Source organism: Natator depressus, chromosome 1 (assembly GCF_965152275.1).
Source record: "Natator depressus isolate rNatDep1 chromosome 1, rNatDep2.hap1, whole genome shotgun sequence".
NCBI lineage: Eukaryota > Metazoa > Chordata > Testudines > Cheloniidae > Natator > Natator depressus.
In genome coordinates this window covers 52,733,700-52,760,098 of record NC_134234.1, presented here as the reverse complement: position 1 = coordinate 52,760,098, position 26,399 = coordinate 52,733,700, and the positions used below count along the sequence as shown (strand labels likewise).

Here is a 26,399-nt window from a genome sequence, read left to right as displayed (position 1 = left end):
ATAAAAGAGAGGAGAATCAGGCCCTAGGACTTGCATAGACATAGTGTAAAGCCTTGCTCCACACTGCCCAGGAGCATAGGGCTGATCAGGGCTCAAAATAATAATTTGTAGTGTATTAGCACAGCTTTGTGTTACAAAGAAGTGATGTTATTTCAAACTGTTTAGCTCCTACAGATCTGTTTCAAAGATGGCACCTTGTTATTTGACATTCTAGCTGCTGTCCCAGCCGTATCTCTAAGGGGATGTTTTATAATTTAACTGTAGATGCACAACGTCATTTTATGATTGTCTGCTTTATCTTTGAATTTCTGAGCTCTTTACTAAACAAAATGTATGCATGGGAATGCCCCTAGAATTATACAGCTCCGTTTATCTAGAAGACTCTCAAAGCACACTATCAGTTGAATATACAAACTGTTTACTGATACAAACAAATCATTTTAATCCACTGCTGCTGCTTCTTTCATGTGGCACACCCACTGCTGAAATTCAGTCACCAAATTAATTTAGGTTTCAGAGTAACAGCCGTGTTAGTCTGTATTCGTAAAAAGAAAAAAGAAAAGGAGTACTTGTGGCACCTTAGAGACTAACCAGTTTATTTGAGCATGAGCTTTCGTGAGCTACAGCTCACTTCATCGGATGCATAGCATATCGTGGAAACTGCAGAAGACATTATATACACACAGAGACCATGAAACAAAACTTCCTCCCACCCCACTCTCCTGCTGGTAACAGCTTATCTAAAGTGATCATCAAGTAGGGCCATTTAGAGGTCCAATTCTGGCCCACTGATGTTAAGGCAACACTCCCATTGACTCCAATGGGATCAACTTTAGGCATGTGAACCAAAAAATTTCAAGTGTAGGTACCTATATTTAAATAACTGGCCTGATTTTCAGAGGTGCTGAGCACTGAATTGAATAGAATCAGCCATTTACTGAAGGGCCTATTTATGTATTTAGATGCCTGGCTTTAAGGACTCAAGTTTGGAGAGTTTACCAAAATTTCCCTGGGAAATTACATACTTTTGTGTATATTGGAGAAAATCCTGTCCTCTGCTATCACAAAGGGCTTTGACTGTGCATGTGGGGAAAGATTTGGGTATATATGTATATTTGCTGCTGTTATTATCTATTTATTTTTCAGGTTATTTGAAACACTGCAGTCATTATTCTGGTCTATATTTGGTCTCATCAATCTGTATGTGACCAATGTAAAAGCACGACATGAGTTTACTGAGTTTGTTGGGGCCACCATGTTTGGAACCTATAATGTCATCTCGCTGGTTGTTCTACTCAACATGTTAATAGCCATGATGAATAACTCTTACCAGCTCATTGCTGTAAGTTATTTCTCCTTATTAAATCACTTGTAATGAGTATTTTCTCTAAGTTCCCATATATGCTTTTTCCAGCATTAAATCCCATTTAAATATGGAATACGGGGACACATTCTCTGATGTCTTCTAGTTCCTTTGCACGGCCCTTCAAGCACAAACAGACTAGAAAACTGCTGGATTTGGCCAGATGAGAATTCTCCCAGAATTCTGAATGGTGCAAAGCTGCTCCTGATACAGCAGTTGTGTTGTGGGAGGGGCAGGGTGTAACAGGGTTGCTATCGATTGGCATAGGTTAGTGCAGACTGTTCTAGCCAGGGTCTGCCCTGAGAATCAGGAATCTGCAACAGGCTAGTTGCATATTTTCTATTTAACACTCAAGATTGATTAAGCTTCAAAAGGCTATTTTCCAAACTTCAAGCCAAATCAATGGTTAGTACTATATCCAGTGATTCTTACAGAGCATAAAGATAAAATTAATGGGAACTGGTTGTCCAAATTCCTTAGGCAACTTTGAAAATTTCAGCCATTGGGACAAACATAAATGTAGATGTAGGAATGATCCTTCATTCCTTGCTCAAGCAAAGCACCCATTCACTTTAAAGAGAGATTTGCTTAAGTAGGTATAGCAGGATCTGGTGCGTCTTCAGACCAGCACATCAGGAGGGTTTAAAATATTTACTTCCCCACCTTCAGTTCTCTAAGACTCTATGCAAGTGCTAATCCCTTGCAGGAGAGAGTGCAGTAACAGAAACTGGTGTAGTTTCACGAAGTGACGACTTTACACATTGCACAGGCTTTCCTACTAACAGTGAATGCAAAGATGTAGTGGTATCTGATTTGATGACATATAGGCAAGCTGCAGTAGAGGCCTTGGACTTTTCTTGCATTGTTCCTGTTTTTTCATTTAATGAAAACTGTCTCTTTATCCTAATCAGACCTTTGGGGTTATTTTTTTATATATCTTAACACTCATTAAATAGATTGATCCTTGGCAGATGCAGTCATGACTAGAACTGTGTGAAGAATATAAATGCCACTTCGGGAAGGATTTCAGAATTTGGTTTTGATCTGATTAGGAATGAAATCAGAAATTTCTGAAATTCTCTGTGAAAGAAAATTTTGAAAGAATAATTTTGTTTCAATTTTGACTCTTTAAAAATTGCCTATTATAATCCATGCTCTAAACAGGAACCTGAACCTTGGCCTCCCCTATGCTAGGTGAGTTCCCCTGATCACTAGGTTAATGGGTATTTGAAGGAAAGCAATTTCTTTTCTTTTCTCCCCCTGAAAAAATATGTATAGGGAACTGTTTTATTCTGATGTAGAATGGGGAAAATATAATCTCAAAAATGTTCCTGGGAAAAGCAAATTGTTATCTGCCCACATCTACTTATATGGTAACAAACCCACAGCTCTATATAGCAATGTCCTGAAAACAGGAGAGCAATTAGTGTTGCCAATTCTCACTATTTGATTGCAACTCTCACTATAGTTGGTGTTTATTTAAATACCCAGCTCCTGGAGGCATATGACTAGGTGAGAATCTCAACTTTCATTTAAATATACATATATATATATATATATATATATATATATATATATATATATATATATATATATATATATATGTTTCCATCCCTTATGGTTGCAGGGAAAAGCTCAAAGCACCATCTGAGAGTATCCAAAAGACTTAAAAACCAGAAAACAAATTAAAAGAATCCAATATTATTTTTAAATGCATGATTTTTGGGAGACCTCACTCATGATGTTTGAATTTTTGAGGTTGGCAATTAACAGAGCCCCCACAAAATGGGACCCACTTTGACCACATTTCCCCGGTCCCACAGCCTTGTTCAAGCTAGTACGTCACAAAGTAAGTGAATTGCTCCATGTAGAATGCATGCTGTTATGATGATATGGTACTGTAGCAAAAGACTGCTAGACAGTTAGTATTTTTTCTATTTGTAATTTTCCTCTGCTGTCTTAGAGGTATTTAATTATTTTAAATAACTGTAGAAATGCAAGAAAGATTAAATGTGACATAATATCCAGACTATTTCGTACTGGGTAAAACAAGTCAACTGCAGCATTAAAATTTCTATCACAAAGAGACAGCTGTGTTTTTTTACGAGCCATTTAATTAGCACTTCAGGATATGTTTAGCTTTAGATTATAGGACCCCTGTAAGTTTTTTTCACCTTGTTAATTTAGCAGTTTGTTAGTTATTATATTTCTTGTATACAGGATCATGCAGACATCGAATGGAAGTTTGCTCGAACAAAGCTTTGGATGAGTTACTTTGAAGAAGGAGGGACTCTGCCCACTCCCTTCAATGTTTTACCAAGCCCCAAGTCTCTCTGGTATCTGATCAAATGGACATGGAGACATCTGTGCAAGAAAAAGATTAGAAGGAAACCTGAAAGTTTTGGAACCATAGGGGTAAGGAATAAACCATCCTGGTTCTTACTTGGTCTCTTCCCATCCCCTTCTAAATAGATGGTTTTTAGCCTTGCAGAGCTGGAAAGTCATGTAGGCCTGGGCCACACTTCACAGTTAAGTTGACATAAGCTGCCTTGTGTGGCTACACTTAAATTTGTCTCCCACTGATGTAAGTGCCCCATTAGAGTGTGACAGATTTTGGTTACCAATCTGCCTGGGCCCACAGTTGATCAGGCTGGGGCCACAGGATCTTTCTCGGGAGGAGATGACGAGGCACATCAAGTGTCTAAATTTTAAAGCTTTATTAATAAAATAACAGCAGAGAGTGTTGGAAACACTCCCACATCACTCGGGGGAAGAAAGAAAGCGTTAATGCCTCAAGCCCTAACCCACTTTCATGCTCACACACGCCTCCCAGACTGGCCAAATCTGGGTGTAACATCAGAAGAAGAGGGTTGGGGGAAGGTGGACAGGAGTGCTGTCCTGGGCCCAGGCCATCCAAGGATCTGCTGTGCTCTCCGAATTGCTCCAGCTCTCAAGAGGGTTTTAAGCCCTGGGCTCCTTTGGGGGTGTTCCAGTCCGCGACCTCTGTTCCTGGTGCTCTTTGTGTCAGTCCAAACCGGCTTGCTGTGGCCTTCTTGGTTTCCCAAAACATCCCGGCTTCGGAGACTTTGTTTTCCCTTCTATTGGCCTTCGCTGTCGTCGTCTCATTTGCACTCGCTGTTCTTGCTGTTATCTTTGCAGCTTTGCTCCACTTAGTTTTTCTCTTCTTATGGCTGGTCGGGGGTGGGGGGTTGGACTCTCCCCCTTCTGTCTTGACAGTTAGTAGCTGGCTTTGGGCTGAAGTCAGCTTCTTATCTTCGGACTGAGCTTGCTAGCTGCAGTGTTGAGTTAACCCGTTCTCTGCTCTCTTCTTTCTCTCCCCCCCTCTGAGCCTCTCGTACCTGCAAAGGAAACTTCCACTCCCCACTCACACACCTCTGACCCTCCCCAAAATGCTTTGTGATGCTTGCGACAGCGTTAGCAATATACAGTGCTGATCTGCCTTCCCAGGGGACTCCCTAAGGGGAGGGGTCCATTGGATTGTGACAAGAGCAACACAGTAACCCCATCTCCCTGAGCAGCATTGAGCCATGGTCGATGTATTGCAGTCAGGGCAGCATGAGTGTAGACAACTGCATTACTGTATTATCCCCAGCAGTCCTCCAGCAGCTGCCTCACAATGCCAGGCACTGATGGCTCTTGTCACAGTTCTGAACTCCACTGCTCAGAGATCACAGAGGCAGGAAGCTCCTTCCCTCCCCCACCCCCCACACACATTTTAAAACCCCTGGAAATTTGTGAAATGCCTTTTCCTGATTGCCCAGCTAGCCATTCCCCACTGTTGTGTGTAACTGCCCTACTGACCATGCCGGCTACACTTTCCAACCTGGGTCTCTGGGGCCTGTGGGGAGAAAAGGCTGGGTAGGCACAACGACAGACCTGCTGTAGAACCGTGGACCTCGGTGAGCAGGTTGCCCGTGGATGCAGGAGAAGGGCGACGACAGGGATCAGCAGCGGTGCTGCATGAGAGTGAAGGAACTGTCCTAGGGAGGCCGACAGTTGATCTGGTGCTGAGCCACAGATCTGCCACTTTTTTACAAAGTGCTGCATGCCATAATTGGTGGAAACCCCACCACCACACTGCAGACAACTCTGGATCCCTTCGAGGAGCCTGAGTCACAGGCCCCTGCTGTGAACAGCGAGGAGGAAGAGCAGTCGAGCACGGGCGAGCCTGAGGCAGGGGAAGGAACCTCGGGTAAGTGTGTAAATGTATTTCCCATTACAGTGATGTACTGATGCAGTTCCCAACTTAACAGGACACAGCTATCAGCTTTTCATTAATGTACTCGCACTAGAAAAGATAGCGGCACAACACAGAGAGGTATGGTTGTTATCTGCTTTACATTCCCGTCTAGAGTTAGGCTGGGGGGGTTCGGGTGGGGGACAGTCTCAGGAATTTGCTTATGTACACAGGGATAGCTCCTGAATGCACTTGAGAAATCTTGATGAAATTTTCATGGAGGCACGCAGCGATCCTCTCTCAAAGCTTTGTAGGGATGGCAGTCTTATTTCTTTCTCTGCAGTAGGACACTTTACCACACCAGTCAGCGTTATCTTCTGCAGGCACCTTTGCAGTAAACAGGCTAGTGGAATATGGGCTCACGCTGCTTCGGGACACCAGCAGTACCTGCATTTTCTGTCCCTTTATTACCCTCAGGAGTGAGATATCAGCAAAAATCACCACCACCTTGGAAATGGGTGCCAGTATTCAATGTCATTGCCCTATACTCATAGTTTCATATAGCTGAGCAGTTCCCTCTTCATTTCCCTCACCCCGTGCTCACCATGGCTGGTGCTGAGAGTGGTGCAGTGCACAAGCACTCCGAAGCAGAAGTGTCAATAAGTACATCTTGTTTAAAACTTTAGGGGAGCAAGGGAAGGGAGTTCTGAATCTTAACTTACACTTTCCGTTGTGACTATATTGACAGCGGTACCTCTGTGTGTTTTGTCTGCAGCTGCTGCCATTGTGGCCTTGAGGGGGGTTCCCCCTCCATATCTGTGGAACGCCTGAGCTAGATAAGGAGGAGAAAGAAGAGGACTCCGGATGACATGTTCAATGAGCTCCTGCAAGCCAGGGCTGCATCAGACCATGAGCAGAGGGCCTGGAGGGTGAATATCGCAAACTATATGGAGAAGGAAAGAGCAGACGGGAGAAAGGAGTCCCAGCAGGAAGAGGAGAGGAAGATGCACCAGGCCATAACGCAGCTTCTCTGGCAGCAAACACACATACTGCAGACTCTTGTGGACCTTCGTTTTCAACAGTCACATTCCTGCCTTCCTTTGCAGACCATGGAGAACCCCAGTATAGCACCTTCCTTCACCGCCATCACCCTTGCACGTGGCATCAGGTGTCTGCATCCCTACCCCTACCACTCCACACAGGGGGACAGTAAGGCCAACCACCACTTCACATACACGAACCTGTCAGAGCAGTGGTGGGCAACCTGCAGCTGCAGGTTGCCCACCACTGTGTCAGAGCCATTGTTGCCGTATGTGTAGCTAAAATGGACATGAATGTTCCTTTCCCTTCTTAAGCTCTGTTCCATAAAATTTAAGAAGTTTTTAATGTATTTGCTCTTAACTTGCAAAGAATTTTTTTTGCAGTATTTTTGTTACTCAAGAAAATTCTATTGTTTGGAAAATTATCCATCTTTATTAGTTCCCAAAATGTGGTGCAAAATGTCTAGCGGTACTGAAAACACCCTCTTACTTGTTATTATATGGTGTGACACAGCTCATAGGATCAGTGAAAAAAACACAGTATAATGATCATAAATGTATAGCAAGCACCACAAAATGAATAGGTGCATTGACAGTGTTATATTCATTCATGTAAACCAAGCACCATACAATACCTAACAGGCCCCAAAATAGCAGGGCCAGGTAGAGCACAGTACACCACAATGCATTAAGGTGGCTCACTGTTAAAGTGCTCTTTCATAGCCTCCCTGAGCCATATAATTCTGTGTTGAGCTCTTCTGATAGGCCTTGTGTCTGTCTGCTCAAACTCAGTAGACACTGCTCTACCTCCACCCTCCACCCTGGTGTCCACTTTTCCCCATTTGCTTCACAGTTATTATGCAAGACACAGCAGACAGATATAATGGTTGGGATGCTTTTTCTCACTGAGATCTTGTAAGTAAACAACACCAGCATCCCTTCAATCTACCATCAGCACACTCATCACTCATTCTGCACCTGCTGAGTCAGTAGCTGAATCTATCTTTGGTGCTGCTGAGGTTGCCAGTCTACGGCTTCATGGCGCAGGAAAGCAAGAGGTAGGCTGGGTCCCCCAGAATCACTACTGACATTTCAACATCACCAATGGTAATCCACCAGTCGGGAAAGAAAGTCCCTGCTTGTAGCTTTGTGAGCAGTCCTGTGTACTTAAAGATGCAAGCATTGTGCACCTTCCCTGACAAGCAAAGATTGATATCGGTGAAGTGTTCCCGGTGATCCACCAATGCTCGCATAACCATGGAAAAGTAGCCCTTTTTGTTGATGTACTGTGTGCATATTGCTAACAGTCACAGTCCTTCATGGCAAGAGATGATTAATGGCCATGCACATTTATATCACAACGGCCCCACTGTGGATTTTTGAATGACAAAGTGATTTCCCCACAGACTGGTAGGAATCCAGTGTTGCAGACTTGCACAGTGTGATTTCCACTCGCTTCTCCACTGTCAATGCAGCTCTCATTCTGGTGTCCATGTGCTGGAAGACTGGGGCAAGCTTGGCACACTGATCCAGGACAGCGGCCTTATGAATCCAAAAGTTCTGCAGCCACCGCTCGTCATCCCAACCCTGCATTATGATGCAATCCCACCAGTCCCTGCTCATTTCTCAGGCCCAGAAGATCTCCACCATCTGCAGCTGCTCAGGGCACATCACCAACAACCTTGAATTGGATCTTGCTATGTCCCACAGCAAACTGTCCTTCAATAAATCATCATGTTCCCCCCAGGTTTGGTTCTTCTTGCTGCTCTGCATATACTGCAGGACTGTGCATCCTGTGCTGGCAACGCTCGAAACCCTAGCGCAGAGCTGTGTAGGCTTCTGTCGGAGATGGCAGACAGTGAGGAGGGCCGCGCAGACTTGTGGAATTTTTAAGAAAGGTGCAAAAATGGCATTATGAGATGTACAATGTTGCATGCTGGGAAGTTGACCCCTTACTCCCAGTCATCACTGTGTGACTTGTTTCTTCCCCACCATGCATTGCCAAAACTTCCCAAAAGACAGTGTGCTGGATGGGGGCGGGTTATACACTGGGATACTTATCTGTGCACTGTACTGTCTCCATGTGTCGGCGCTGCCCATATTCACCAGCACTCCTGGTGAGTACGGGCAGTGTCGACACATGGAGACAAGTATGCATACCCACAAGCCATATACTAACTGCGACGGTTTTATGTCATTGTAACTTGCGTCGGCAAAAGTTTGTAGCATAGCCATGCCCTTAAGATATGTCTACACTGCAATCATAGCTGTGACAACAGCACATATAGACATCCCTGAGCTAGATTTGATCTAGTTAGCTTGAATAACAATAGCAATGAAGCTGAGGCATCTTAAGTTGACTAGCTGCTCAAGAACATACCCAGGATCCCAGGCCAGCTGCCATTCGTGCTGCTGTGGCTTTACGGCTATCATTATTCCAGCGACCTAGAGCAAAGCTAATTTGGATATGTCTTCACAGGCAGCAATCACACTTCTTCTTGCAGTGTAGATGTCCCCTTGGGTTTGAAATGGGGTGGAAGAACATGACAATATCATTGTGGTGTGCCATACTGACACTGAGTTGCATTCATGGCATGCTGTTGAAGTAGAGAGACACGCGTATGACACATTTATGCACTGTCACCTTGAAAACATGACAGTGTGGTGTCAAATGTTGCACCTTTGCCAAAGACCTGCCTGTGGGGTCCAAAAGAGATACCTGTGGCTCCACAGCCATAGTTTAAGTATCACTGACATACCACAGACAAATAACATATATCCACAATATGGTACAGTATATAATGAATATGTGATAATGTGCTATTAAGTATTGTAGGGATCTGGAAGCATTGCTCATGAAAAGCCATTCCTATTATAGAGGAAACCTCTTGGAGGATAAGAGCACTTACACGATGCAGGCAGAAGTATTTTCTAATTTTCCTGTATGTGTCATGCTAGATCAAACATGCCCCTATTATCATCATTCAGCACAGACTCGTAATGCATGCAGCATAAGGAATTGGGAACCTTTAGGGGAAGAAGTAGAAGGAAAAGGGAGGAGTCCCCACAAGAGAGGCAAATACTGGTTGATCCAGTTATCAGGACACAAGCCTTGGATTTGGGAGACATGGATTCAACTTCCAGCTCAGACACAGATTTCCTGTGTGACTGTGAGCAAGTCACTACATATCTCTATGCTGTCATTCCCTATCTGTAAAATGGGGACAATAGTACTTCCCTATCTCACAGGGATGTTGCCAGGATAAATACTGTGAAGATTGCGGAGTGCTAGTCACAATGGGAAGGGGGGGCATATAAATAACTATGAAGGAAATATACAAGGGATACAGTCCTGGCTTTATTAAATTCAGTGGCAAAACTCCCACACACTTTAATGAAGGCAGAAGTTTACCCCAGGAGCAGGGATTGGGGAAATTACAAGGAGGATCTGATGTATTCTCTTATCTGGGCCATTTTTCTATTCATATATACTCCTCTCCCCTTACCTGTTTTCTCTTTCCAAACCCCATCAAATGAATGATGGTCTAGACTTGCCTCACTCATTGTCCTGTCATATCCAGTCATTCACTTTAATCAGTGAGAGGTTTTTCTCCTGGGTGGAAGTATAGAGAACCAAGCATGCATAGATGACTCACATGTGATGGATATGCAGAATGACAGGCGAAACTAGTTCAGATTTCCTGAAAAGATGCTGAATTCATGTGTTCCAGACCGTGGCCTTGTAGGACAGCATTTGCATCATGAAAGGCTGGTGTGATTGGTTTAGCTGCCACTACTGTAGCTAGGAAAGAAAGAACAGAGAAGGAAAAGAGAGAGCCACAGAAAGGGAGAAAATAGGTGTCAGCAAAAAAAAAAAAAATAGAAGGGGGTATGAGGATGACACTGAAACAGATTATGAAAAATAGACTGCAAGAATCAGAGAAGTGAAAAGAGATGGAGACATTAAAACTCACATAGAAAAGTCAGGGATAGAGAAAGATTGATTCAGAAAGAAAGAAAAGCAAAACAAAACCCATGAGCTGAATTCAGAAAGAACGATGGAAAACTACAATGAACCCCAAAGTCCAGTAACAGAAGATAAAGAAACAAGTGCAGATAAGAGCCAGACAGAAAAAAAAGAGTGGGATTATATTTAAAAGAGAAATATGACTCACAGTGGCAATGTGTTTGTGTATTTGAAGGTGGGGTACATAACATTCATTTATTAAACATTTTGAGCCAGATTATTAGATGGTCTAAACAACTGTGTTAAATTTAGGGGGACTATTCCAATTCACACCAGCCGAGGATCTGGGGATCTACTATGTCTTTTAAAGAGATTAGTGATTAATATCAGTTCAGAATTAATTTAACTTGAATTCTTTTATAGATATTAATCACTTGGAGAGCAGTTTTAAAAATACTGTTAGTGGTAAAGTAAGTCAGGTAATATCATGATGGCACCCAACCTGCCCATATTATGACTGTGTTTCAGTGTTTAAAAACAGGCAGTGAAATAGGTTTTGTTGCAAACAGAATTGATCAAAAATGCCATTGGTTTTTATAGAAAAATTTAAAAAAAAAACAAAAAAACACCCCCTTTTTTTTCCCAAAATCCACTGTGATTTTTTAAAATGTATTTATTTTTGTTTTTTGATGAAAACTCAATATTTTTGATTCTTTGTTTTGTTTCTCCCTCATCTGTCCTCTTTCTCTTCCCCTCTCCCCCCGCCCCAAACCTTGGTTTCTGGTAAATTATATGATACAAAGGACAAAGGGAGGAAAAAGGGGGGCGGGGAATACTGAAAAGTGATTTTTTTTGTCTTCCAGTTTTTCATGGGAAAAAACACAAACATTTTGAAAGAAACATTTTCCAGAAAACTTTTTGTGTAAAAAAAAAAAAAAAAAGCTTTTGTCTGCCAACAAATTTTTGAGGGGAATTTTCCAACCAGCTCTCATTGCCAGAGTCTCCCTTTTTTGTTTGTTTGGAACATGACTAGTGAGAAGAAACATAGTTTAGTCTGGAAGTTTTTCTCTGCTTGTGACTCTAAGGCCTGATCCAAAGTCCAGTGAAGTTTTTCTACTGACTTCATTAGGCTTTGGATCAGGCCTAGAGCGGACACACACACTTTCTTGGGGGTACTTCCTTTTGAGCTCTATACATACCAGCCTGTTGAACAGCCTGCCTTCCAAAAAGGGCAAATTCCCCCTTGGTGCAGTGGGCTTGGCTGGTGCAGGGTACACTATGTGAGTCTTTCATACACCTCCCTTTGCCAGTTATTAATTTTCATTTGTCCTGAATGAAAATTCTCTGCAACTCCCAGAGTCCACTGTGCAGTGGACAGCCAATCCTCTGGATTGATCAGATATCACACTCAGCTAGTTTATGAAATCTTTCTCCTATCACATGGCTTTTCTTTGGAAAAGCGGGCTCTTCAGTAGGTGGACCATTTGACCAGCTGATTTGACTAAATCTAAACATTTTACAGGAATTATATTGATTTCATCAAAATTTTTGATGGGAAATTAACAAAATGTTATCTTATTGACTTATGTTTACAATATCATAGATTAATTGAAATGATAAAGTCTAAACATTTTTACAACGGTACTTCGAGATTTCCAACATGCAATATTTTGGATCTTTCATTTTGTGGTAAATTTTGACCTTTCATTCTGATTTGGGATGAAAGAAGATTTCAGAATGTTGAACTATTCCACAGAATGGAAATTCCATTTCCCGACTCAACCACCTCTACTGCTCCGCTGTTCTGAGGTCATCTACTCCAAGCACTGATGCAGCTTGCTCACAGACAGTGTAAAAAGACCAGTGATGTTCAATTGTAATTTACCAGCACTTAGGTTCTAATACTAAATGCTGATTCAGAAAGGTCTTGTACCTTCAAAAATTATTGCACACTTATATTTATTTTAGGTATTTGTTTTTATTTTTGCTAATGTCATTTTGACATAGCCCAGTATATGCAGTACTGTCTTTAACTATTATCACAAAATGGTTCAAAGTTAGTACTTCATTGCATATCTCTAAGATGGGGATGTCAATAGGCAGACCACAGGCCAAATCCAGACTGCAAGATGCTTTTGAACGGACCACGAAAGCTTTTATTTACTTATTATTATCATTACTGTTATTGTGGTGTAAAAATGTTTCTCTGTAGTCTGGACCTTGATTATACCTTGACTAAGAAATTTGGACCTTGACAAAAAATAATTGACTACTCCTGTTCAAAGATAACTAGTATGCTGCTGTTTAAGCAATATAGAGTGGCTGCATTGATGAACTTTTATAAACTATGGATTTGTAGTGCAGTTTTATTGACCTTTTTTAGGCCTACATTTTCCAGACTAATTGTCAAGGTTCCTTCTCCACTCTGAACACTAGGGTACAGATGTGGGGACCTGCATGAAAACCTCCTAAGCTTACTTTTACCAGCTTAGGTTAAAACTTCCCCAAGATACAAACTATTTTACCCTTTGCCCTTGGACTTCCACTGCCACCACGAAACATTTATCTGGGTTTATTTTTATTAGAAAAGCGTTGTTTGGAAACGTCTTTCCCCCCAAAATCCTCCCAACCCTTCCACCCCACTTCCTGGGGAAGGTTTGATAAAAATCCTCACCAATTTGCATAGGTGACCACAGACCCAAACCCTTGGATCTTAAGAACAATGAAAAAAAGCATTCAGTTCTTGAAAAGAAGAATTTTAATAGAAGTAACAATAAAAAGAAGCACCTCTGTAAAATCAGGATGGTAAATACCTTACAGGGTAATCAGATTCAAAACATAGAGAATCCCTCTAGGTAAAACCTTAAGTTACAAAAAGACACACAGACAGGAATATCCATTCTATTCAGCACAACTTAATTTCTCAGCCATTTAAAGAAATCATAATCTAACGCATATCTAGCTAGATTACTTACTAAGTTCTAAGACTCCATTCCTGTTCTGTCCCCGGCAAAAGCATCACACAGACCCTTTGTTTTTCTCCCTCCTCCCAGCTTTTGAAAGTATCTTGTCTCCTCATTGGTCATTTTGGTCAGGTGCCAGCGAGGTTATCCTAGCTTCTTAACCCTTTACACGTGAAAGGATATTTCCTCTGGCCAGAAGGGATTTTAAAGGTGTTTACCCTTCCCTTTATATTTATGACACTAATCAATGTCTTTTGGTGTCTAAAATTAAAGTACTCAACTTGGCTAACCACAATCTGTGACCACTTTTGAAATATAGGCCCTAATTCATAAAAAAAAAATAGTGTTGGAATAAATTATTTCCCTCCAACTATGTGCCATGTTTCACTATCCAGATTTGTTATTGATGTCGGATGAAATAAAATTTCAGAGCTGTTATTTAGTGTTTTATCACCATCACCCAATTGTAGATTTCTCCATTCCGAATTTTAAACTTAAAGTAGTCTGAAGGACATATAGGGGAAGGGATTTGCTAGGAACACCTTGTTTATTTCCTCGTGCTGCTGACTTACATAAGCATTTAAGAGAAACAAGGTGGGTGAGGTAATATCTTTTATTCCATTGGTGAGAGAGACAAGCTTCCAAGCTTACACAGAGCTATTCTTCAGGTCTGAGAAAGAAGAGCTCTGTGTAAGCTCAAAAGCTTATCTTTCTCACCAAAAGAAGTTGGTCCAAGAAAAAATATGACCTCACCTACCTTGTGTTTCTGATATCATGAGACCAGCACAGCTACAACAACACTGCATGATCATTTACCTCTATTCCGTTTTACTCAGGTTCTTATACCACCCTCATCCCATTATCTGAGCACCTTCCAGCGTGTATTAAGTGATGCAACTAGCATTTGTCACATGTTTCTCCTTTTTCCTCACCCTTTTCTTTCCAAGGGGAAAATAGTGTGAGGTTTTAGTTTTTATGTATCTGCTGTGGTTTGTTAGTGAAGGTTAGGTCAAAGGAGTGCAATCGCCTTTGGAACGGAAAGTGGTGACATTTGAGGTGGTGGTTAGATTCTGCAGGAGTTTCTTGCACAGCCCTGGACCAGCCCCAGAGAAAGCAGTGTCTCCTTCAGAGACAAGCTTTACCCTAGCCATGGACAGCTGTGTTGTTCCTCAGGACTGGCACTGTCACGCATGATACACATCTTAGAGTATCCTGGATCCAGACCATTGAGCTCCTTGATGTTAAGGCCAGACTTTGAATTTGAATTCTACCTTTATGAAAATTTCTAGGTGAAAAACAATTGGCCAGAAAAAGATCATGTCTCTAAAAATAATTTAGTATTATTACATTTCTGACCAGTAAATAGATTTTGCTGCCAAGTCTGCAAAACTGTATTGATTGGCTGGCAATTTAATAAATGGGGTAATAGAAATTATTACTACTGTTATTAAAGTAATGATTGGAGTCTCTCAAATGAGGTTTGTGCCAGGTCCTATATAGACACAGGACATCCGAAAGGACTTATTATTACCTTTCTTTTTATCACATGCACAGACAGATTAAGTGACTTGCCCAGTATCACAAGGAAAATTTGTGGTAGAGCTAGGAACTGAACCGGCATCTTAGAGGGCCCACTGCCGTGCTTTAATCACATGGGCATGCCTTCTCTTTGTTACAGTGATTAATATATATAACCTTTTGCCCATGGCTGTTCTACCCACAACTTTCAACTGCACTTCACATACAGCTGAGCTGCACTTAAACATTAACTTTTCTTTAATAAAAATTCATTAAAAAAATCGAAATCAAAGGTTTTTGAATTCTCACTCTTTTTCTTGCTTAAATGAAAGTGGCTGTTCAAAGAGATCCATTTGGGAGTGGAGCACTAAACAAAGCAGAGGGGAAAGCAGTGACTGTTTTAAGGTATTAACATTTGGCATGTATGCAGCTTTCAAGTTTTGAGTCTTGGCAGCACCAATTTTAATTTTATCTTTTTATTAAAAAAACCCACCTAAATCTTGACCTGTAAACATTTCCTAATTTAGCTTTCTCCATAGCAAAGGGAAAGCTGTGAGTGAAGTCATATTGAAAGTTTTAGACACAGCTGTGCTGAGAAGAAGCAGACTATATAGTCCCTTGTGGGAAAACATCCTTAACCTCAAGATTTTAGTTTACTTTGAGTGATTTGATGACAAATTTTCACAAGTGACCTCAGTCTTTGGCTGTCCTAGAACCTTATGTACTTGCCATTGACCTCAGATAAAGTTGTCGTCAGTACCTCCAAAAATTAAGCTCTGGAGCCATCATACTCAAAAAAGTCTGTAATTTTGAGTGTGTAACTTTAGACATCTTGCATGTTGAAGTGTGGGCACCCAAAACATATGGCAATCAAAATTAGAGGCTCCCTTTGAAAATGTGGGCCTTAGCCTTTAGGAAATTGTCTGTTTCTTAAGTAGACAACACTTGGGAACTGCCTGTTTCTAAGGAGTTTTAGGGGACTGCATGGGGGTACTAGTGTGGGAGGTCAGAGGGGTTTCTTAGAGTTGGGAGGTAAGGCATGTCTCTTGTCCGTAACATGTCCCACTCTACATCACCCTCACCCTGCTGGAACCCCGCATAGGTTTCTGGCACACATTTTTCACAGTTCCCAACCTAAACTGGGAATCAGCAGTGGGTAGAAAGCTCACGGCAGTGAGTTTGCAGAATGCGAGGATCCATTCTGCTGTGAGGAAGAAGAGAAAGGAAATTAGGAGCTGAAGAAAGGATCTGAGCATTTTAATTGGAGAGGGAGAACTGAGGCATTGAACACTAGTTTGGTATTATATGTGTATACATGCAAGTGCGCACACATGCACACATTTATTCTTCTCCAGTTTATCAGGGTTGTGCATTAAATACATATTGTAATTGTGGTAAAAATATTCTGGAGAGATTTGCACATTGAAAAATATTGTTAGTACTGTCTGCCAAAATCCTGTGTTACCAGGCTGTGTGCTGAATGGTCACCGCACTGCTCCATTGGGAGTTTTGCCACTGACTTCAGTGGGTGCAGGATCAGTAAATAACTGATCTGGCTAATCAGTGTTATCTTGCTCCACAGCAGCATAAGCTGAGGGAGGCTGAACTTGGGCTGATGTGTTTATTTTGTATTTCACTGTAAATACCCACAGTGCTGAGCTGTGGTGGTGTTTTCTGCAATGCAGGAGTCAGCATTTATTTTGTTTATTGGGTTCACTACCTTTACCTCGAGTTAAACACATTTCAGTAATATCTTCAAATGATTTTTTTCCTCATTGCCAAATCCTCTGTGAATCAGATTTGTCTTCATGAACCCTAATGCTGTTAGGATTTCCTCAGTCTTCTCCCAACAAGAGGGAGACATCTCCACCTGGTGGCCCACCTTAAAACATTGCAAGAGCAAAGCTCCTTTAATGCAGAGTGGGGGAAGGCTACATCCTTTTCTCTGCAAAGGGATTTAGCCGAAACATTTGTAATCTGTGCGCATAGTACTGGATGTATTTCCACTCAGTCTACAGGTGATTGAGTTAGAAGGGACATAGTAACTTGTATTTGGCATGCACAAAATGACATAAGACACAGAAATGTAATCAGGAAAAAGCACTGGAATAACTAGAGCAGGGCAGCTGCTCACTTAGGGAACCATTCTCTGCAGTGTCTTTTCAGAGACGCTACCACAACAGAAAATGCAGTGTCCTCCCACCCAACCCTATATCCTGCTGGAGTCTCATCATGACTTTGCAGTAAATTACAAAAGATAACTCAATCACAAATTACAAACCATCCACTAGTACAGGAATGTTACCAATCATAAGTAAATTGTAAATCAGCCTTGACTGCAAGAGCTGGAGAAAATATATGAATGCCTGATATGTTATAACTTCGGTTTTGTCAGGTATCCTAGACAGATTTTGCCATAGGTTAGACATCCAATTGCATTTGGGATGACAAATGTAGGAGGCAAAAATCAAAAAAATCAATCTTGCTCTCACTAACTTACTCCGTATCTGGCACTGATGCGATCTCTGCTGGAATAGTGTGTCCAGTTTTATTGTCCACAACTCAAGAAGGATGTTGGTAAACTGGAGAAGGTGCAGAGAGGATTCAAAAGAATGATTAAAGAATTAGAAAACGTGCCTTATAGCGATAGGCTCAAAGAGCTCAATGTATTTAAGAAAGAGAAGATTAACGGGTGACTTGATTACAGTCTATTGCTCTACATGGGGAACAAATATTTGGCTTCTTAATCTAGTAAGAAAGGTATAACACAGTCCAATGGCTGGAAGTTAAGATAGACAAATACAAACTGGAAATAAAGCATAAATTTTTAACCGTGATGGTAATTAACCATTGGAGCAATTTACCAAGGGTTGTGGTAGATTCTCCACACTGACAATTTTTAAATCAAGATTGGATATTTTTTTCTAACAGATCTGCTCTAGGAATTATTTTGGGAAAGTCCTATGGCGTGTGTTATACAGGTGGTCAGCCTAGATGGTCACAATTTTCTCTTCTGGATTTTGAATCTGTTAATATAAGCTAGGGACAATCAAAGGTATAGAATAAGCAAAGACTTCAATGAGCCCATCTGAATTGTTATTGAGGAGATCATTAATTCATGAGCAGAGTAAGAATCAAATTATTTTTTCCTTCTTCCTGAGACCCCTTAGGTATCTGAGTACAATCAGATGAGATGCCCATGGCTTTGTTGTTTGTAGTGCTGTGTTTTACACATTTCTTCCTGTGAATCCTCTTTTTGTTGTCCACCATTTGAGCATTGTCCATCTGGCAAACTGGAAAGGTTTGGCTTTATTTTGAGTCTGGCTGATGACCCAGTGTTGACCCTTTCATCCAGAGATGAAACATTCCATTAATCTGAGGAGACTGCCTTTGCACTACAGTGCAAAAGTTTACTTGGGTTTTCTCTTTCACCCAAATTCATTCTTCACCACACCAAGCATGAGCAATCAGGCTTTGTGCAGGAAGCTAACAGGGGTGAGGAGGAAGAATTCACTCTCTAACTTGTGGGGTAGTCATGGGGCACTACTCAGCCCCTATATAGCTACTATCCTAGCTTTGAAGGTCAGAATAGTAGCCGTTATCCTTCCCCAGCCCCTTTGTGCAGAGGGTGTCTCAGTTTGATCACAGATCCTATGCTCCACTCCACCCTGTCCTACTTAGAGCTTGCACAGATCTCCCCTTTGCAATATGGAGAAGACACAGAGGATCCACTTCTCATTTTGCCTGTCAGCAGCCCTCCCTCCTATCCAGCTCCAGGATGGGCCTTTCACCAGTACCAAAACTTCCCAGAGACCTCGAATCAGTCCTCCACGTCACTTGCCCCAGTGCATAGCATTGCTGTCCTGCCACTTTCATCCAGCTGTTGAAGTTGTTCTTTTTTTTAAACAAAAATCATTCACTGGCATTAATACCACTCAGTATCTCAATCTATTTCTTTTCAGAGGCGTGCCGCTGATAATTTGAGGAGACATCATCAATACCAGGTGAAGGCTTGGTTTTTTGGTTTTTTTTTTTAGCATGGGTAATTATTAGAGAGGGATGGGAGAAGCTTTACCCCGCCCCTCCCCCCACATATTCCAAGAAAAATCTCTTTAATTGAAACAATTATTTTTCATTCAGAAAACACTTTGATGAAACATTTTGACTGGCTCTAGGAATTTTAAAATTTTTGTAGTGACTTAGAAAAGGAAGCAAAAGTGCAGTTGGTTCAGTGACTGCATGTCCAGTTAGCATTGCCAGCGAAACTAACACATTATTTTAAATCTTTTAGGAAGTGATGAGAAATCTCGTTAAGCGATACGTTGCTGCAATGATAAGAGATGCCAAAACTGAAGAAGGACTCACAGAAGAGAATTTTAAGGTGACTATTTTCATGCTTATCAATGTAATAATAAAATGTCAAATGACTACAGAGCATCAAACAAACAATCATGCAACTACCATTCACTTACAGCTTAGAGGACAGTCTGTGTGACTTGCCTGATTACACGCATACGTTATGCACACAAAATCTTGCTCCTTTCTTTTTCTTTCCAGTACAATGTCTTTAGACTTTCAATTATGGGCAGCATAGCCTAATGATTGGTGTCAAATGACCTGTGTTCTATGCTTGGCTATGCCAATGGATTACTAGGTCAGCTTGGGCCAATCATTTAAACATTTTGGACCAGGCTTTTTCCAGTGGAAGAACGAGACAACTCAATTGGCTAGCTGGGGATCTTCTCTGTGTCGGGGAATCCCAAAGTGCGGTAGAGCTTGTGTGAATGACCGGACTGCTAGAGTAAGATGGAAATACTTCTACATCTCAGAAAATGAGCTCTTCTGCCATGGAGTACAGGGCTGGATGGAAGAGCCAGTCTACACACCAGACCGTCAGGTTAGCTGAGGACTCACTTTATCCTTCAATATAACAGCAATGAGATAGTTTATAGTAGAACTAAGAATAAGTTTATTAACAAAGAACAGAGATTTAAGTGATACTAAGTGAGAGAGAAAGAGACAGGAATGGTTACAATCTAAACAAAACAAAATACACGTTCTAGTGACTAAAACTAAATTCTAGCAACTTATGTTTTTGCCAAAAACATTTGGTCACTTACAACAAGTTATCAGCAGCTCCTGCCCTTCAGGCCAAGAGAATCAAACTTTCCCAGGCTCAGAGGGTGCTGTTCCTTATGTCCCCTAAGTGATGGATAACCAGAATGTCTTTTTTCTCCCCATATCTTTTCCAAAGTCCATTGTCTTTGTCTCAAAAGCCAGGCAGACTTACTTGGATTGCAGACTCACAACCCTAGAGAGTTCACTAAGCGCTTTCCTCCATTGCTTATTAGTTTGATTGCTTGGTTTACCTTATATGTAAACGTACTTTCACTGTCCTCTGCCTGTAATCAAGCTCGTCAGAGAGAGGAATCCACACTCTTGTGTCTAGAGCAGGCCTGATTTGTACACTGCCTGTGAAACACATTTTAAGAACACATTTCCAGCACACATACATAACTCTTTGTATACATCCCGTTCATACATCACACAAGGATTTTTGGGACCAGCATGTCACCAGTTTACATGTGATACCTTACATGACACCTCTTAGATATGTGTTATGACAACAGTGTGTTGGGGATTATGTGTATCAGGGCTAATATGATGCTGGCAGTTAAGTGCTAAAGTGAGGAAAGATCATTTGATGATGACCTGATCTTGGAAGGGTGATGAGGTTATACTGGTCCTGGTTCCTCAAACTGTGGATTTCAGAGGAAATGATATTCTTAGTGTCACTGGGTGACAAACCATAAAATGCAGCTATTAAAACTTGCTAAATCAAAAGGCTGGAAGCTTCTTTAAACTATCCAGTCATCCTCTGTCTGTACATTTCGGCAGTTGGCATTGAGGGGCTCTTAGGGTCACAGATCCCCTCTTCCCTCCTTTTTTTTAATCAAAGATTAAATTCCGCAGATCTTGATGAAGCTAATGGGAGAGAGGATGACCTCAACCACCACACCTCTTACATTCACTACTGTGCCTTTCCACTCTCACGGACTCTCCCTAGCACCCACTAGCACCACTTCCTGAACTCCCAGATCCTTGAAACACACAGTTCCTGAGGCCATCCACCTGGAAGTTACTGCCCCTTGTAAAGGGTAATAACGTTCAGTGGGTTAAGGAAAAGCAGTGAAAATGTTCTGCCTGTATAGGAGTAGCACAGTCTAGTGAGCCAAACATAGATCTGGGAGGTAAGACAGCCAGAGTTCTCGTCCTAGCACTGCCAGTGATTTGGACAAGGGGTCTTGGGCAATTTACGTAAGCTCTCAGGCTTTCTTCTGGGAAGTATTAATATTTGTTTCTTCACCTTCCATGGGAATTGTGAGGACTGATCAGAAGCATTTGCAAAGCACTTAGAAGATGTCAGAGAAAAATAAAAATTAACATCCATAATACTATGTATTTACAAATGAGCATATTTGCTAAAACATTCAGGTGGTGTTCTTTAGTACAAAGAGAAAACCAAACAAAACCAAAACAGCTTCCCAAGTTTTAAATGCTTCCTATATCTTCCTAACTTTTTAGGAGTTAAAGCAAGATATTTCCAGCTTTCGTTTTGAAGTCCTGGGTTTGTTGAAAGGAAACAAACTTTCTAATTTGCAAACTTCAAAAATCAACAAAGAAGCCTCTTCTTTGTTAGAGACTGATGAAAACCGTGAGAGTGGAGGAAATGAGAAAGTAAAGAAAAAGAACTTCAGCCTTTTTGACATAACTACACTGATTCATCCAAGATCAGCTGCTATAGCCTCTGAACCACATAACATAAGCAATGGAACTGCACTGATGGTGTCCAAGCCCATAAAGGAGAAACAAAAGAGAGTGAACTTTGTAACAGACATAAAAAGCTTTGGATTATTTCATAGACGATCGAAAACAAGCTCTCTGGAACTGAGTGCAAATAAAATATACTCTGTGTCTGAAGAAGTTTCACAACAACAGGTGGACAAACAATGCAAGAAAACTACTGAACTGGAAGGGGAAAAATTGGTCATGAACTGTGAATTAAGCGTCCAAGGTCTCAATGAAAAGTGCATGCTAACAAACAATAAGCAAACCAACAGCGAGACTTTGGATTCACAGCACGAGGAGAATGATTGTGCTGTGGAAACCGAGAAGACAGAGGTACAGGACTCAGACCCCCCCACACCAGAGGATTTGCTGGACAAGCAGTTGGACATTACCAGTGACTCGGAGATGAACGAAGAGACAGTTGTTCAGGATGATTATGTAACAACGAGGTTGTGATGCAAGTGGGAGTGAGCATATACAAATATATATATTTTGCAAAGTGCTTTTTTGGGCAGGATGTTTTAAAAGTTATAAGTATAGAAGTACACTTTATAGTAGTCAACAACCATGGCACATGAAGTTGTAACATAATTAGGTGAGGGAAAGACAATAGAGGAACCTTCTGTTTTGTAGCCTGCTTTAGCTTTCACAATTTGTTTTACATTTTTTAATCTTGTATTCTTGTACTGTTGCAATAACCCACAGAAACTTTTTAGCTACCTTTTTTCAATTAAAACTAATGCAATTTCTCTCATATGATAGTTGACTCCTATGATAAATATTTTTCTATGCAAATAAAAAGTAGCTTAATCTTGTAAGCCTTTACTTAACTTTTTTAGTTCCTTAAAGATAATGGGCAGCATAATAATCCATAAGCAGTTTCTGTCAATACAAATATTTAAAGGGGTAGAAATTTGATTTGCTTCAAATGTTATGGAAATCAATGAAAACATAATATATCATTTATTTATTGAAAGAGTGTTAATAACTGTACATTATGAATAATTTTCCTATTCGGTTATTTAAATATACTTCCTCCTCCCCCATATAGTTATGACCCTACTGATGACACTGTTAACATTTAATTTGCAAAAAAATTGGGTTGTATAAAATGTTTCCTTTCTTATAGTAAACAAAATGTTTATGGCTTGCTACAATTTTATGACTGTTTATTCTGAAAGAATCCACAATCAGTTCCAGCTATTATTTCTCCAAACATCTGCTTTTTCCAAATGTGGACAAACTATGCACTTCAATATACAATTGCTCATTAGCTTCTGCCTTCATATTACAACTGCATTTGCTAAGGGCGAGATTACTTCAGAAAAAAATCCTCCTAAATATTAGAAAAATATGACAAACTGCTAGGAATATTTGAAAGGCAAACCTATCAGAGGTTTTCTGGATCATCACAGAGTTTGGGGGAACCTAATGGATGATTTTATACAAAATACTTAGACATTCAAATGTATAATAGAAACCTGATAGTATTTTTCATAAATGATGAGTGATTTATTGTCTTAGTCAAAATGAGTATTTTTAAAATTAAACAGTACGTTTCTTTTTAAGCAGCGACTGGTGTCCTATATTATTAAGATAGAATAAATATAAAAATGTACACTACAAACTAAAGAAAAGCCCATAGAAACTTTTGAATACACCACAGTAAGGTAGCCATTCCATTCTTAAATTCATCTTGTTGTGGTAGGTTTTACAGTTTGTATTGTCCTGTGTTAGGGGATCCCAGCAGACAGAATTACCATATATACTGGACCCCAGGAAGTACATATCAAAGGTGGAATTAACCATGGATGGCACCTTCTCCCTGTTTTTGTGAGCTGAGCAGAAACCAGATGTTTACAGACACATTTTCTAAAGTTCCTAAGTTGCCCCTACAGCATGTAAGTGCCCTTGCATGTGGAAAACAGGTAACCATGAGCTCATGTGAGTTTTGCATGCAAATCTTGGATTTGAATATTCTCTCCTTTAAAAATATACCTCACAGTATAGCTTCTATGTTTGTGTTCTTCATTTCCTTTGATTGTTAGGCTAGCTATACAACAGTTCACAGATTGATATTGTTATTCCATGATGTGGCAGCAACTGCAGTAAGCTCAGCTGGTACTATGTCTCTTCAAACAATATTGCCTTATAATACTTCTACTGTACAAACTCATTATCCACATCAAAAGTCCAAGTGTTCTATTCATTTCAATAGGACTTTGTAAAGTAGAAATAATTGCTAGTGCAAATTATATGGTCTGATACAGCTGTATAAACATTTCCCAAAGTGCTACTTTTACCACAGGAGGGCCTTTAGCAGCAGCCATAGCCTTCACACTGAGCTGGACCAAAACCATAACCATGAACGGCATCTCTTTTTCTTTGGAGCTTCAGATAAAAGGAACCCCCCTCATGGCCCATTGTGCTAGGCGCTGTACAAACACAGAATAAAAAGATGGTTCCTGTCCCAATGAGCTTACAACTGGAACCACAATAATAATAATCTAGGCTTGCAGAGATGTTCATGCTTTCGGCTCCTACCATGCAATGATTTCCAAGCAGGAGTAAGCTCCAGCGATGGAACTTCTTGTTTTCTTTGACTACCCTTATTAGTATTAAACTTGGTGGAAGTAAGTATTTTCTCCTCTTCTGCCAGAGAAATACTAGGGATCAAAATTGTAGTCCCTGAGTGCAGCTCCCATTAACATTAATACAATAGGAGCAGCCAAAAAGAACAGAAAAATAAACCACCCTGAAAAGCATTAGCTTGTAACTCAGCACTATGCAGACAGACTGGCCCCAACACTGCCCTTGTTGCAGTGCTCCTGCTCCCCCTCTTAACATGACTCACACTGGGAAAGCCTGTGGTCGGAAGGCATGCTCCCGCACTATTTGCCTTGGATATGATATCATGAGGGAGCAAAACCATATGTCACACTGAGCAGGAGCCACAGATCTGCAACCACTCTTAACTTTGTGGACCCGGAAAACAAAGTTCAGATTTTAAATCACTACTATAGTGTGCTGAATGACTCCCACCCTATCTGTTTATTTGGGGCATTCAGCTGAAATTTGACATTCTTTTGTTTTATATTTTTAGGTCAAGGTTAAACAAGAAATCCTGCAAATACCTTCCTACCCAGTTATAGGACAAACCCTATAATTGGGGAGCGAATAATTCTGAGGGAATCTGGTACCTTAGCTATAACTATAGACAGATGTAGAATGTGTGAAAGTGCAGATACTACAAAATTTCTGATCTTTCTAAAACTTCCTCTTTGGCAACATCTTTGCCTAAGGGCATGGGAAGCCTTCCCTCGCAGACACATGTTACTGAAGCAAGGGACTAGCCCATTAGACCTCTGCTTTAAATTCTGCCATATTTGGGCAGTAGGGTGAAAAACCCATTTCCTTTCTGTATCCCAGCTGAATATATAATTATGGCCTGGAAAGGGGATGTGTGGAGGGAGCGGGGTGGTGTAGGAGTAGGGTTGAGTCAGAGTTGAGTCACACAATGTGAAATGAAGGAAATAAGGCAATACATTTGTCTGATCCAGTTCTTGGCATTTGCTCGCACAATACAGTACGTACCATTTTCTTCTCATTTTAGTGCAGTGATCACCAAGAGACATATTAGCTTATCTAACTTTGTAAAGGGGAAAAGTAAACAGATATAAATTAAAGATGTAATCTAGTCCACCTCCCTTCCCATGGAATTGTTTCTGTCTGTTGTATAATTTTGCTGGGTGTAAACTAATTAAGGTGGTAGGTTATAATTGGTTAGCTAATCATGTTACAATAGGTTAGGATTGGTTAGGTAAATTTCAGTTAAGGTATAGCTGAGACTATTACTATATAAATTAGGGGTAAACAGGAAGTAAGTTGGGATTCGAAAATAAGGAAAAAGGAACTTGGATTTAAGCTTGCTGGAAGGTCACCCCAATAAACATCAAATTGTTTGCATTTTTGGACTTCGGGTATTGTTGCTCTCTGTTCATGCAAGCAGGACCAGGGACGTGAGAGGGTGAAGGAATAAGCCCCCTAACAGAGATACCCTGTGATATGCCCTAACCATTGTATTGTATAGTTTGATCTTTCCATTGCACATGGAACCAACCCAAGTTGTAACCAGGGTAAGGTTACAAGAAGCAATGGTCTCAAGTTGCAGTGGGGGAGGTCTAGGTTGGATATTAGGAAACACTATTCCACAAGGAGGGTGGTGAAGCACTGGAATGGGTTACCTAGGGAGGTAAATCTCCATCCTTAGAGGTTTTTAAGGGCCGGCTTGACAAAGCCCTGGCTGGGATGATTTAGTTAGTGTTGGTCCTGCTTTGAGCAGGGGATTGGACTAGATGATCTCCTGAGGTCTCTTCCAACCCTAATAGTCTGTGATTCAATGATTCTAAGGGAACCAGATGCCTAAAATATCTGAGGATGTGGGTCTAAATGACTAATTTGGTCAAGTGTTTTTTAAGCGATTTACTATAGCTTATTTGGG

The 26,399-nt window shown here is 40.9% G+C and overlaps 1 protein-coding gene across 1 annotated transcript in view; it reads left to right on the top strand.

Annotated features, from left to right (window-relative positions):
- Positions 1–22,950, top strand: part of TRPC4 (transient receptor potential cation channel subfamily C member 4) — a 206,058-nt gene extending 183,108 nt beyond the window's left edge. Inside the window, exons 8-12 of the mRNA XM_074959934.1 lie at positions 1,147–1,342; positions 3,584–3,778; positions 19,012–19,053; positions 19,341–19,430; positions 21,635–22,950. Coding sequence (XP_074816035.1) covers positions 1,147–1,342; positions 3,584–3,778; positions 19,012–19,053; positions 19,341–19,430; positions 21,635–22,354 — 1,243 coding nt within the window. The 3' untranslated portion in view covers positions 22,355–22,950. The remainder of the gene's footprint in view (positions 1–1,146; positions 1,343–3,583; positions 3,779–19,011; positions 19,054–19,340; positions 19,431–21,634) is intronic.
- The last annotated feature ends 3,449 nt before the right edge of the window (positions 22,951–26,399 follow it).